Here is a 13,875-nt window from a genome sequence, read left to right on the forward strand (position 1 = left end):
TCTGCCGCCCCCCCCCCCCCCCCCGCCCCATAATTAATGACCATGGCTGGTTTGCCATGGTCTTATCAGATTTACATGTAAGACAACCCGTATATGTATTACCTAGTTATTGCTATTCTGTTCAAGGTCCTAGTGACTCCATAGGGAGTTTATTAGTTATATAAATGATACTGTCTTTATCTTTAGAATTGTAAGGTGGAGACTGGGTTTCTATTTGAAGGGGAATTAATTGGTGGTTCTTATGTCATAAAATGGTGGTATTCAAAAGTGTAAATGGGTTGTTGCCAGTACAAGCACCCGTAATACTCCCATTCTTTTCACATCTAGGCCAACTGGTCTTCAGGCTGTTGTCTGCGCTAGTGGTCATTTGCTTATAATCATTGTTTTTCCTTTCTTGACTTCCTCCAAAGTTGGTAAAGTGAAATTCCTTATGTGGTCCTGTCTACCCTCCCTCTTTTTCTAGTCTCCCCATCCTACCCCGTCCAACTTTCAGGCCAGGGTCGCAGAAAATGGAAGGCTATGGCTCCCTATCATTGTGCACTCTTATTACAGAGCCAGATATTGTCACCAGTGGAGAAGTCATTATTCGAGACAGCCCTGCTCTCCCTGTCACCCTGCAGTGTAACCTCACCTCCAGCTCTCACATCCTTACATACAGCTACTGGACAAAGAATGGGGTGGAACTGACTGCCACTCGTAAGAATGCCAGCAACATGGAATACAGGTGAGAGGGGCTAGCGGCTTCTGAGAAGATGGGAAGGAGTGTGGCTGAGCTTACTTGATACTCATAATCCATAATTATGCTATATGAGAGAGACATGAGATATATATGGTCCTCCTCTGGAGAGTCTAATCCAATATAACTGAGGTGAGGCTCAGCAATCTCTAAGAGATTTTCAAATGATTCTAATGAGCCATAGATGATCCTGTCATTATGATAACAGATTGAAGGCATAGGGAGTGGTTTTACTCAGGGTCACAATGTTAGTCAATAGGAAAGTCACAATTAGAATGCAGGTCTCTTGACTTAATCCTGTAGTTTGAGGAATCAAATTGAAATCTGCTTTAGGACTCTTAGAGCATAACCATAACCTGATCAGGACCAGTGGATACAGGGCTGTTTAGTGATCTGGAATAAGGATGGTAGCCTGGAAATAATCCTTTGATGAAAGGGAGATATTTGCTAATTGATATTATCTGGCACCCAAAGATTTGGTGCTTTTTTGGAATATCTAGTAACACATGGCACCTCACCTTTCAGAATAGTTTGTTCCTGGTTAAAAGCTAATCGGGAAAAGGATCAACTAATCCTGCTGGCAGCATGATACAGTGCAAAGAAAGAGTACACTGCAGTGAGAACAGGAGAACCTGTGTATCCAGTAGTAGCAAGGCCATTCTGCAGTATTTTGCAGAATTGAGATCTTTTCATACCCCTTATTTAGTTGATCCACATTAATCATGGATCCTCCTCCTTTTTGGGGGTAATGAAACTAAGATTCAATAACTGTTGCTTGCTTTCAAGGCCAAATACTATATCTAATAAGTTTCAGAATCAAGGCTAGGTTTCAGGTCTTCTTTCTGGAATATATGTCATTGTTTTTTTCTACTGTACCATATCGGTAAGTGGCAAGTTAATCTATCTCCACTGTAGTTTCTTCTGATATAAACTTGGAAATATAGCCTCTGTTATATATCCTTACAGTTTGGAAAAGGTTAATCAAATAGAGGTGTTGGGTGGAATAAAAGGCATTATTTCTTGGCCTGTCCATTAGTTTTACAAATTTTATTTTTGATTTTTACAATACCAAACATCCAGTCATGTTTCTCTTGGGTCTTGTGCTATGTCACCCAAAAAGCTTTAAATTGTAACTTCATAAAGTTTGAGCTTGACTTTATAAATGCATTTCTCTTTTTTTTCTCAGCGTATTTAAAGCTCTCCAGAGTGTTCTGCATTGTCAGCGTTTTTTTTGGAATCTGTGTTCTCCCACATTTTGTGGAATAACAACTGATGAGTCCCTTGGGCCACCCAATAAGTCAGCTCTGGAGCCAGTCTCAGATCTTGCTTCTGCTTAGTCCAGTGGTTCTCAACCTTCCTGATGCCGCGACCCTTTAATACAATTCCTCATGTTGTGGTGAGCCCCAACCATAAAATTATTTTTGTTGCTACTTCATAACTGTAATTTTGCTACTGTTATGAATCGTAATGTAAATATCTGATATGCAGGATGGTCTTAGGCGACCCCTGTGAAAGGGTCGTTCGACCCCCAAAGGGGTCGCGACCCACAGGTTGAGAACCGCTGACTTAGTCAATAGTGGACATTTTCCATTTGCCTCATTTGCTTCTCAGTAGCTAGTCATAGGGAATGTTGTGGGAAGATTTCCGCCCATAGGCATGACCTTATCTTCCCAAATCTTCTCAAGGAATTTAGAATAGTCTAAGCCCTGGAGATGGAGCTTCTGCTCCTCCTCCAAGTTCTGGGACATTTGCTCCAAGCAGGTTACTCCTGTCTGTTTTCCTATTGGGAGAATATTGATTTAAGAAGAGGCACTTGTGTCAAATTGGGAAGGCTCTTGACTGCTCCTCTGAGACTATTATGTTACCATAGATATGCTGAGATAGTCGGGGGATGGGCAGTGTCTTTCCTCATCCATGGTCTCTTAACTCTTGTTTTTGGAATCAACAATAAGAGGATAAATGCATTGGGCTAGTCAGTGGTTGAGGTGAGGAGTTTTTCTGACATTTACTAGTGCAGTAGAGATGTGACCATCACAAGTATCATATTTTAGCCACTGAGCAAAAGAGCAGGAGCTATAGAATGTTTATTTTCTGGCCTGAAGGCTGTTGTTGCTCTGCTTTCTGTAATTACACACCAGCATTTCTGTACATGTTTAGGGGGGTGATGTATAGGCCAGACTGGACTGAGCTGGTGTGAAGCTGGTCCACAGTGGCAAGAAAGCTTATTTGAGATGATCCCGTGGAATTCAAGGAAGTGCTGTTCTGGCCATTATACATACTTCCTACAGTCCTTTCTGTCACTCTGCTTAATTTGTTTTTTGGGGGGTTTTTTTGTGTTTTTTTTTTCACTCTGCTTAATTTGGTTTGGATCTGTGCACAGCTGTTCATTCATTTGAGTTTGTGTTCAGTCATTCATTTGTTCATTCCTTTACTATATCCATGTACCATGCTACGTGCTAGGTATAGAATTATGCATCAACTAAACAGTGCCTAGCCACATAGAACTTGGTTTGTTGGGAAAATGGACAATGATCAATCACATAAATATACAGGGTGGGGCAGAAGTAGGTTTACACTTGTGAATATACAAAACACAGAATTTATTCTATATTATTATTTATAAATTACTAGAGGCCCTGTGCACGAAATTTGTGCAAGGGGCTCGGCCCTCGCAGCCTTGGCCGACCCTCACAGGCCCTCCCAGCCCTGGCTTCATCTGGAAGGTCATCTGGCTGTTTGGTCTAATTAGCATATTAGCTCTTTATTATATAGGATTATATTTTCCATGCAAACAACTCTAAACCTGCTTTTGCCCCACTTTCTATAATTATGCATTGTGATAAGTTCAGTGTAGTTTGAGAGAGAGGATGTCAGGAAGGGGGGATGTCACTTAGGTTGAGGGTGAGAGGTGGGCCAAGATAATGGAAAAGGAGCTTAGGTGGCTAAGAGTGATGGGAAGAGCATGCTATATAAAGAATGTCAAAGTTTTGAGATAGGAACAAGTTTGGCACATTAAAAAAAACAAAAGAGACCAGCAGGGCTGGAAAGTGGCTGAGATGAGGCTAGGGAGGTAGGCAAGGTGCCAGATCATGCAGGGCCCTGGAGTTTTAGCTGCAGCTAAAATCCTTAAAAGTTTAGCTACATCTCTGGTAGATGCTTTGATGGCAGATTTTTTGTTTGTTTGTTTTTGTTTATTTTGTTACTATCTCTGGGTCCTGTTAGTGAGTAGACTTATTGAAAGGCATGCTGCTAAAATACAGGGTAGGAAGTACAGGACTACTAAAACAAGGTCTCTAGGGAAGCACAGAAACAAGTTTGCATTTTTTCCTGTTCTTATTTATTTGACTGGAACTACGAGGTGAGCAAGAAGTCCATCGCCTATATCTGAATATAGATTATAATACTTTGTACAGCCTTTTATTTTGATTGTTTTGTGGTTTATTTGCGCCATTAGACTGGAACACCTTAAGGTTTGGGAACATGTGTCATTTCATCTTTGTATTTCTGGCACCCAGTAAGGAGTAACCCAGAGGGAGGTTTTTCCTTTTAGGTAGGAGGAGGTAAGTTGCATTCAGGGGCACAATTTGGAAAGCAGAGTCCCTGGTTGCCCCCCTAGATTCTCTTTTTGTATATTTTGACTATTCCCAGCTTCCTTACTTGATTTTTCTTCCTATCTCTGCAGGATCAGTAAGCCGAGAGCTGAAGATTCAGGCGAATACCACTGTGTATATCACTTTCACAGTGCTCCTAAAGCAAATGCCACCATTGAAGTGAAAGGTACAACCCAACAGAGGCTGTGGTGTGAGCCTCTCACTCTTCTTCTGAGATACTATTTTGGTCTGGACCCCCAGACTTCAAGCTTTTCTTGTTTCCATTATGGGAGGCAATATAACGTTATTAGGACTTAGGAGCTCAGCTACCCAGGTTTAAATCCATACCTCATCATCTACTAGCTGTGGGACTGTGATAAATTATTAATTTATGTACATTTGTTTGTAAAACCTGCCTCGTGGGTTTGTTAGGTGGATTAAATAAGTTTACATAGTAGGTTGAACCATATGAAATTACTGTTTTTTGTATTTTAAAAATGCTTGAATGTTGACAGCTGTGTGTGGTTCAGCCTTATGTAAAGCTCTTAGAGCAGTGCCTTCTGAGTATTATTATATAGGTCTCTCCAATGGGCCAGCAGAATTTGTCAAAGTACAGTGTTCTGGGTAAACATTAACTATTTATGGATAATTCATTAGAATTTTCCTATTAACTCTGGGTGCATGGCATCTTAAAGATGAGGCTGCAGCTGAAAGATCCAAGAAAGACCAATAAAATTGTATGAGTTGGAACTACTTAAGTACATCATTAATCCCAGCTTTCCTGTGTTATTTCAAAGAAGCAACTGAGATCCAGAAAAGAAACCACTGCTCTGTGCCATACAGTGAGTTGGTGGTCAAGCTAGCATATAACCTTAGGTTTTGACTCCCAGTCCTTTGTTTTTCCATTTTATGAAATGACTATAGGGAGGTGGGGTTACTGTTTGAAGTCAGACTGAAGAGATGAGGGTTGTTGTTGTTTTTTTAATTTAAATTTTACTTAGGAAGACATCTTGTTCTTTAAATCCATAGGGTATGGTCTTTAGAAGCTAGAGGGATACATTTAGGAAATAGGAAGGGCCTACTATATGTAGGTATTCAGGTGTTCCTTAAATGTTTAGAAGACTAAAAATTCAGATTCAAGAAAGGCTTAGACACATTTACAGTTTCTATTACATGTTGTTATTAAATGAAAGTAATGCCTTGGTGACACAGCCCTGACTTGTGAGTGCATGGACAGCCAGTACCTTTCCTGGCTGCCAGGTTGAATTCTAAATGCCTGAAGGGGTTGAGTCACAGTTGCATGGTTTCAGTCTACACAGGCCAGAGAACCTGGATTTGATTAATTCAGTGGCTTTTCTTGGAGAGATCTGGGTTTACCTTTGTTTTTAAAGAATGCCACATTTGTTCAACATGAAGATGAAGGTATGAGAAAGCATTTTCTCAGCCAGCCAAGGGCCTTTCCCCACTTGGGTGAGCTGAGCTCTGTGGGGAGACTCCTCTGTAAGACCTGAGGACCTGCAACATTCCAGGCTGAGCCTTTGGCACAAAGTCCAAGTGCAGAGGGAACAGGTTGAGTGAGAGAAGGAAAGTGGTGTGTCTAGTTAATAGTCCTCTCCAAGTCTAAAGGATAATTACATACAATTACAAGTCCTGATGAACTGTAATCTTAGCGATTTGATGTTAATGATTTCTAAGCAGCACTTTTAGGAGTGGAAACAAAGGTTGTTTTTCCATTGGTTTGGCTGCTCGAGGTGGGATTCGGTGGCCCAGAGGCACCTTTCCTCTCATTCTGTTGAGCAGATATGAAGTGATCTGGAGGTCAGGGAAGAGGAGGCTACAGGCAAGAGTGTTTCCAGAGGAAGGGACAGCTTAGACGGTATCTTGCCATAGTGAAGGTGCAGACTGTGCACTGTTGCATTTTTACTGTACAATAGCCCTGTGAGGAGGATTGGGCAGGTGGTGATAATCCTGGTTTTAAAGAAGTAGACCTAAAGAAAATTCTTTCTATAGAACCCTAAAACATATTTTGTGACTAGCTTGGACAGATATGTTAGTCTCTTAAGAAAATTCATAAAGAATTCTAGTCTTTCTCTCTTCCCTCTCTTCTCGAATACCTGGACAGAAAACAGTGAAACACTTAACGTCAGTCAGGTAATGGATAGTTTAGTATGGTAAAGACTGAACATTTGGCTTTTTCTGTGTAAGTTTTTAAAGGTTTGCCTCAGGCCCCGGATCATATTCTAGGCTAGCTCCTGAGTGTGGTGGGGTAGAAAACTGCCTTGCATTTAGAGTGGGGTATTCCCAAAGCATTTTGATATAAACTCATTTTATTTCTTCAGTAGCTATAAGGTGGAGTAAGAGACAGTTTTCTTTTTATAACTATAATGATTTGAAAAATCTGCTGAGTAATAGAGAGGTAAGAAGTATCTGTACTTGAGAACAGAAATTCCAGGGGATTCAGGGAATGTAAGTGACCTCTGCTGACAGGAGTCTCTGAAAATCTTCATTTATAATTCAGACTATACATATATATTTCTTTAGCACCTGTTCTGCACACAGCCCTTTTCTTCCCCATCTGGCTTTAATCTTCACAACTCAGGTAAATGCTGTTATTATCTCCACTTTCCAGGTGAGAAATTGAGGCTGAAAGGAATTAAATGACTTGTACAGAGTGACAGAGTTAAGCAGTGGAGCCAGGGTCCTCACCTAGGTGCTCTAGTGCCAGAGCCTGTTCTCCTAAACACTAAACCATGTGGCCATGTTCAGCACATAACAATTTAAAGGACTCAGACTGAGTAAGAAGAAATGGGCTCTAATCCTGGCCCTGCCATTAAACTTAGTGACCCTGACCAGTCACTCTTCTTCCTCGGCTGCCCAGTGTATGATGAAGTAGGTTGAGATAAGTCTCCTATGGTCTGTGATTTCCTTTTATGGATACAGATGAGGAAATCGTTGGGTTATTGGAGGAAATGATTTCTAAAGTTCTTTTCCTAGTGGTTGTGATTTTTAGCTTCTTAGCTTTGAGAATCTTACCGTAGGGCCTCCACAATCCTGCTCACTCATCTCTCTGTCTTATTGAACATTCCCCCCTGATCTCAGACACTGATCTCAAATACTGGTGCCAAGACCAGTGTTAAAGCAGTGGTTCTCACACTTGATTTGATGTGTTTAACTATGGCCTGAGCATCAGGCTTAATAAGAGCACTCCGGGTGGTTATAGTGTATATCCAAGGTTAGAATCACTTCAATGCTTCCTAGTCAGTGATTTCATCTGCAGGAAAGGGAAAAGCCTCATCTATAGGAGGCAGCACAAGTCCCAGACTGCTCTAGTTTTCATAACCAATGATGAACCTACTCTGTAGAGAAGCCTTATTGAGCCAAAAGCTGACATCCTTCTTGCTTCCATCTTGATCAGTCTCATATTGCTTGTTGGGCTTAGCCTTTTGTTAGCAGTAAATTTTAACACTCCCTCTGCCTTCAGCCAAGTCTCTAACTTGCCTACAGCGACGATGAGGTATATCTGGAATTTTATATTTTGCAAAAAGGAAGCAAAGAAATCGTTTATACAGTATCATTATATTTACTTAGACATAACCCACTCATTGAAAACACCTTTAAGGATGGAGTTCCTTTGAATATTAGTTGTGAAGTTAAGAATTTACTTTGAAGTGAACACCAAATAAGCATTCCATGTAAGAGGCCACATACCTTTCTCAGCTCTGTTATGGTTATGTTTAACTTTACTTATCATCAGCTTCAGCTGAACATATCTCTGTTGTGTAAGTTGACACTTTCTACAGCCACCAGCCTGGCAATGAAGCCAAATGCTTTGCTGAAGTGTAGGCAGGTCAGGCAGCAGAAGGTACTGAGGAATGTGCATTTGTCCTCCACCCAGGTCATAAAATTGGTTAAGGCATTGCTGGGCAACTAAAAGTCTTTTGGATTCCTTGCGTTGCCATTTGTTAGGATACTGGAAGAATATTCATTAACCTGATTAGAGAAGGTGGATAGCAAGGTGAGAGATTGAGTTTACTCCTAGTAAGTCTGTGATCTCTTTTAAGAGTCTCTTTGTGACTTCCTTACCACTTCTGCCCTCACTCTTGTAATCCATCTCTGCGTCCTTGAGAGGGTACAGGGAAGTAAAGAGTATCTGCTTTGTCAGACTCCTCAGATCTATCTTCAGACCAACAGGACCTGATTAAGCTGTTCATTATTGAATGGCAAGCCCGTATGAGGTGAGGCACCTTAATCAATATCAGTAAGCCATTAATGACTATAATTTGTCAGTGTCTGATCTGATTAAACCTTATTGGAGTCACAGAAGTCCTGTTTATATCAGCAAACAGGGAGAGAACACAGTAATCAGCATCTCTTTGATTTCTTAGAATTCAGAGTGCCTGAGTCTAGGCCTAGCCTTTCCTTGCTCCAAATAACAGCTCAATTTAAATGTTTACTTTTGATCCTGAACTCCAAACATGTGCTAGATTGCTATAGAAATGTAATTTCATCCTCACAAGACCTCTATGAAGTATGTGGGTATTATTCTCATTTTACAAAAGTGAAAACTGAAACTCAAATGATTTTAAATGACCCGTCTTAGGTCACTCATTGGGTGAGTAAGAGAGTCTCCATAGGGCCCAAATGGGGTAATGTCTGTTTGATTGGGTGGCTATGGTTGTTTTCTATTGCTTAAAGCATCAAACACTTGTTACCTCATAGTTTCTGTGGGTCAGGAATTAGGGCACAGATTAGTGGCGTAGTTCTGGCTCAGGGTCTATCAAGCTATTGGCTGGGTCTGCAGTCATCTGAAAACTTGACTGGGGCTGGAGGATCTGTTTCCCAGGTGGCTGTCTTATGTGGCTATTGGCAGAAGGCCTTAGTTTCTCACTACCTCGGCCTCCCTACAGGCTGTTTGAGCATTTGAGCATCGTTCCAGAGTGTGTGATCACAGAGAGAGAGCAAGGAGAAAACTTTGTTTTCTTTTGAACTAGTACCTAAAGTTGTATACCTTTACTTCTGCTTTATTTAAGTCACTAAGTCCAGCCCACACTCCAAGGAAGGGAAATTAGGCTCCACCTCTTGAAGGGAAGAATATCGGAGGATTTGTGGACACTTTAAAAACCACCACAGGTGGATTCTGAGCCCCAAGGGGGCCCCCTCTCTGACTACTGCTGACATGTGCTGAGAGCCTGGGTATTTCTTGCTCTGTGGTTCTGCTGTCCTGCTCAGCTGGTAGGGCAGGAACAGGCTTTCTGATTGAGCAGCTACTGTAAAGGATAGAGAGAAGTGAAAAAAACTTTTCATTGACCCAAAGGCTAAAGTAATTGTTATCATCACTTCCTATAAGGATATAGTAATGTGGGTTGGTTTAATTTTTCTCTCTGCTGAGTACACAGGTAATATTTTCACCATCCCAAGAGTGACTAATGAGGGCATTAGACTTTTGAGTACGTTAAGTAGAGGGGCTATTCCTAAGCTTCACTCTGTATTATTTGCTAAATTGTGGAGAAAGCAGCAATACATCTAACCATTGAAAACACTTCTTATAGGCTTATACTGTGTAAACATGGCCAACAAAGTGTGGTGGGAGTTAGCTAAGTTCCTAGTGGTCTCCTAAACACCAAGGAAGGAGTAAAGACCATCTCTACCCCTCTCTTAACGTCTTCACCTTCAAGTCTCTGTCTTTTCAGAATAGCAACCTTTTAGAGGCTGTGGAGCCTTAAACCAATTCAATTTTTAGCCTTTTAGGTGTTTCGGATGTATAATCTTGGAGATGAGTATCCATGGCAAAAGTTGATGGTACTGAACTCACAGTACTTTTGGAATTAGTCAGATAACTGGGCCAGATTGGGTATTCTTCATGGGGCAAAGGAGAATGAAAGAGGAAAAATACATTACGTGTAAGCTGATTTCTGAAATTTGTATCTCCACTTAGATGATTACCCTGAGCTCCAGACTTGATACTTAATTGTCTACTTGACTGCTTCACTTGAATGTTAAATAAATATTTTAAATTTAACGTGTCCTAAAATTTGAATGCCTGGTTTTTACTACCATCAATTACTGCATCCCCAAACAAAACAAAATAAAACTAAGCAAACAACCCACCCTAATTCTTCTGCAATCTTCCTCATCTCAGTAACTGAAAACTCAATTCTTTCAATTACTCAAGCCAGAAATCATGGGGTCATTCTTGACTCCTTTTTCTCTCACATCCCACATCCAGTCCATTAACAAATATATTAACTTAAACTATAAAATATATACAGAATCTCCTCCCTACTACTACTACTGCCCTTATCCAAACCACCCTTTCTCTTGCCTGGATTACTGTAATAGCACCTGATTAGTCTTGTTTCCACTGTTGTTTCTCTACAACTGTCATCCGCATAGTAGCAAGTGGTAGCCTGTTAAGACATACAGATCATTCCATACCTACACTTACTATTCACCAGCTGATTCAGAGTAAATGCCAAAGTCATTTCACTGGCCTACAAGTCCTATCTGATCTGGGCTCCATTCTTTCTGATTTCCTCTTCTGCCATCTTCCCCTTGCTTACTGTGTTTTAAAAAAAAAACTCCCCATGCTACTCTTTATACATAATAACCACATTTCTGCCTCAAGGCTTTTGCTTTTCCCTCTACTTGGAGTGTTTTCCCCACAGATACGTGTGGCCTACACCCTTATTTTCTTCATGACTGTGCTAAAATTTACCTCATTAGAAAGGCTTTCTCCCCACAACTCTCTGTCATATCTGGCATGTAGTGGGCCAACTAGAGGCAAAATGTGGTAGCTCTTCTGCTTGTTGTGTCGCCCAGTTCTCCCATGATGGTATTTTAGTTCATGTGTGGCCATGGAGCTTACTCCTTCAAGTGCTTAAGATGGTCTTTAATATCTATTGACTGAAGAAATTTTCTTTGAGGAAGGGTGACCACTGAGAAGTGACCCAGTACTGTGGGAGAATTTGGCATGGTGGGAATAAGATCGAGCCAGCCTGACCCACTCGCTTCTGTAATGAGGAATTTTGCCTGGAAAAACAAAAAGACATTTCCTTTGTAACATCATATTTAGAAAACACCTCACACTGAGTAGTATTGAGCAGATCTATTTGGCAAGCAGTGGTTATAGAGAGCTTGGGGCCTTGCTCAGTCCATTCCTGTCCTGGTGCTTCTGAGGCTGACCTGCGAAGCACAATCTGAGAGTAGCAGACTTTGGATTATTTTTAAGCCAAGAAAGCCAAGCCAGTCAGAGGGGAAACATGGGATCAGCCCATGATACACGGTAATAACAATTCCACAGGCTTTTAGTCTCAAATGAATGTTTTGTTGACATTTATCTATCCAAGGACACTGAATGTAGACAGGGGCTAGAATTGTATCCGTTTGATAATGGGTATAGAACTGAAGCACAAAGTAATTAAAGAACCAGCAAAACTGGAATTTGGACCAGGCCTATTGATTCTCTTTCCCATCTTGGCCTAACTTTGAATTTATTGCTTTCAGATTACTATAACTGGTAAGGTGTGGTGGAAAATATAGTTAAGCTCAAAGAAGGCTAGATTCAAAGAAGTAGCCTTCATCTCAGGCTTCTTGGATCCTTGAAACTTATCTAATTTTAAAATCACAGGTGCTGTTTCTTTCTTCCTAAGTGATCCCTAAAAGCAGAGAAGACTAACAGCCCCTAGCATGCCTAGAAATTCCTTAAGATTGGGTTCATTGAGATTACTACAAATCAGATGCATAAGTCAGATTCTTAAGCTGTTAATAAAGTCTTTTGGGACACTGGTTGAATTTCCTGTTCCTTCCCTTCTTCCTCTTGTGAAGACTAATTTGCTGGATTTCTTCTTTCCTGGCAGAGCCTTGGCCATTAACATTCATCAGATAACTTCTCCAGGAATTCATTGTTTTTACATACCTTGAAGTAGGACTTGATTTTAGGTGTTTGATCTCAGAGATTCCTCATTTCCTTAAGGGTATATATGACATTGGACCTAAACTACAATTGTTAGTGAGGGTGTTTTAAGAAAAACCATGACTGGTAGAGGAGATGATAATAGCTTCTGTTTTCATTTTCTTTAAAGGATGGCTTACTTTAGGGCAGTTAAGCCTGTGCTCTCTTTGAGTAGGTTTACTTCACATTCTGTAATCCTAACCTGGTGTGTGCTTGAGCTGCTTTGGTGGATGGGAGATAGGGGATGGGGTTGGTTCCATTGCTCTAGTCTCACCTGAAATGCATGTTAGCAAAGCTGAATTTGAGAATGAGCCTAAAGACTGACTATATTAGAAGCAAGGCTCTGAGCCATTAGGTGGGGCCTTTGTATCCCATTCAGAGCTGGCTCCCATGGTAACTGTTCAACACTCTCACAGCTGCTCCTGATATCACTGGCCATAAACGGAGCGAGAACAAGAACGAAGGGCAGGATGCCATGATGTACTGCAAGTCAGTTGGCTACCCCCACCCAGAGTGGGTCTGGCGCAGGAAGGAGAACGGTCTGTTCATGGTGAGTAGGAGGCAGCCTGGGTCTCTGGTTACTAGATTTTCTCCTGGGGAGGCCCAGACATCTGGGCCAGTTGCTACAACTGCCATATTGGCATGGCTTCGGTCACCCTTTCTAGAGTCATGAATGTACACAACATGAATCTGGAGGTCAGTGACAGTTTCTGTCCAGCAGGGAAACCCTATGGATGATTTGTTATTAACGCTGTCTGTCTGGTAAGGGATTAGACTGCTTGCCTTGAAGATTGGACATTGAAAGAGCTAACCCCAATCTTAAGCTTTTACTATTCTAGTCTGTTTATCCTAAAGAAAATTATGGTTTTTAAGTGGTCTTAATGTTTTTGGGGAAGACAAGGCAGAGAACAAAATGTTAGTATACTATTCCTGAAACACAGGATTAGGAATTAGGCAACCTGATGAGGCCCAAGGGCAGCCTTAGACATTGGAAAACTGACAGTATCTGTTCCAGGAAAAGGTTAAAAAAAAATATTTTCTAATCCCTGGCACGATTCTTTTTAAAAAAATCCTCACTTGAAGACATACTTTTTTATTGATTTTTTTTTTTAAGAGACAGAAAGAAACATTGATCAGTTGCCTCCTATACATGCCCCTACCAGGAATTGAACCCACAAACCTAGGTATGTGCCCTGACCAGGAATCAAACCCACAACCTTTCTGTGCATGGGACGACACTCCAACCAACTGAGCCAGGCCCGTGGCATGATTCTTTTTCTTTTTCAAAGAATGTATCTTAGATTTATTAGGAGAAAGAGACCCTGAGGGTAATAATTTTCCATTCCCTTTCCAGGCCTTTTGGCAAAAGAAAAGCTGATAATCTAGATGAATTTTTTCTACTTCTCTCTTTTTTTTAAATTAAATCTTTATTGTTGAAAGTATTGCATATGCCCCGTTTCCCCTCTCCAGCTTTTATTTTTATTTTTTTGCCCCCACTACCCACTCCAGGCCTTCACCACCCTATTGTCTGTGTCCATGGGTTATGCATATATGTATACAAGTTCTTTGGTTGAACCCTTCCCACCCACTCACCCATC

The 13,875-nt window shown here is 41.0% G+C and overlaps 1 protein-coding gene across 5 annotated transcripts in view; it reads left to right on the forward strand.

The window, feature by feature from the left end:
• The window catches only part of NPTN (neuroplastin), an 80,336-nt gene that overhangs the window by 52,614 nt on the left and 13,847 nt on the right, over positions 1 to 13,875 (forward strand). For all 5 annotated transcript variants that reach the window (XR_001359910.1, XM_005882807.2, XM_005882806.2 and 2 more), the window contains 3 exons: positions 553 to 724; positions 4,419 to 4,513; positions 12,694 to 12,827. Coding sequence is in view for 4 of the 5 variants with exons in the window: in XM_005882807.2 (XP_005882869.1) it covers positions 553 to 724; positions 4,419 to 4,513; positions 12,694 to 12,827 (401 nt within the window). In the remaining variant the exon portion in view is untranslated. The remainder of the gene's footprint in view (positions 1 to 552; positions 725 to 4,418; positions 4,514 to 12,693; positions 12,828 to 13,875) is intronic.

The sequence above is a fragment of the Myotis brandtii genome, unplaced genomic scaffold, assembly GCF_000412655.1.
Source record: "Myotis brandtii unplaced genomic scaffold, ASM41265v1 scaffold74, whole genome shotgun sequence".
In the NCBI taxonomy this organism is placed as follows: Eukaryota; Metazoa; Chordata; class Mammalia; order Chiroptera; family Vespertilionidae; genus Myotis; species Myotis brandtii.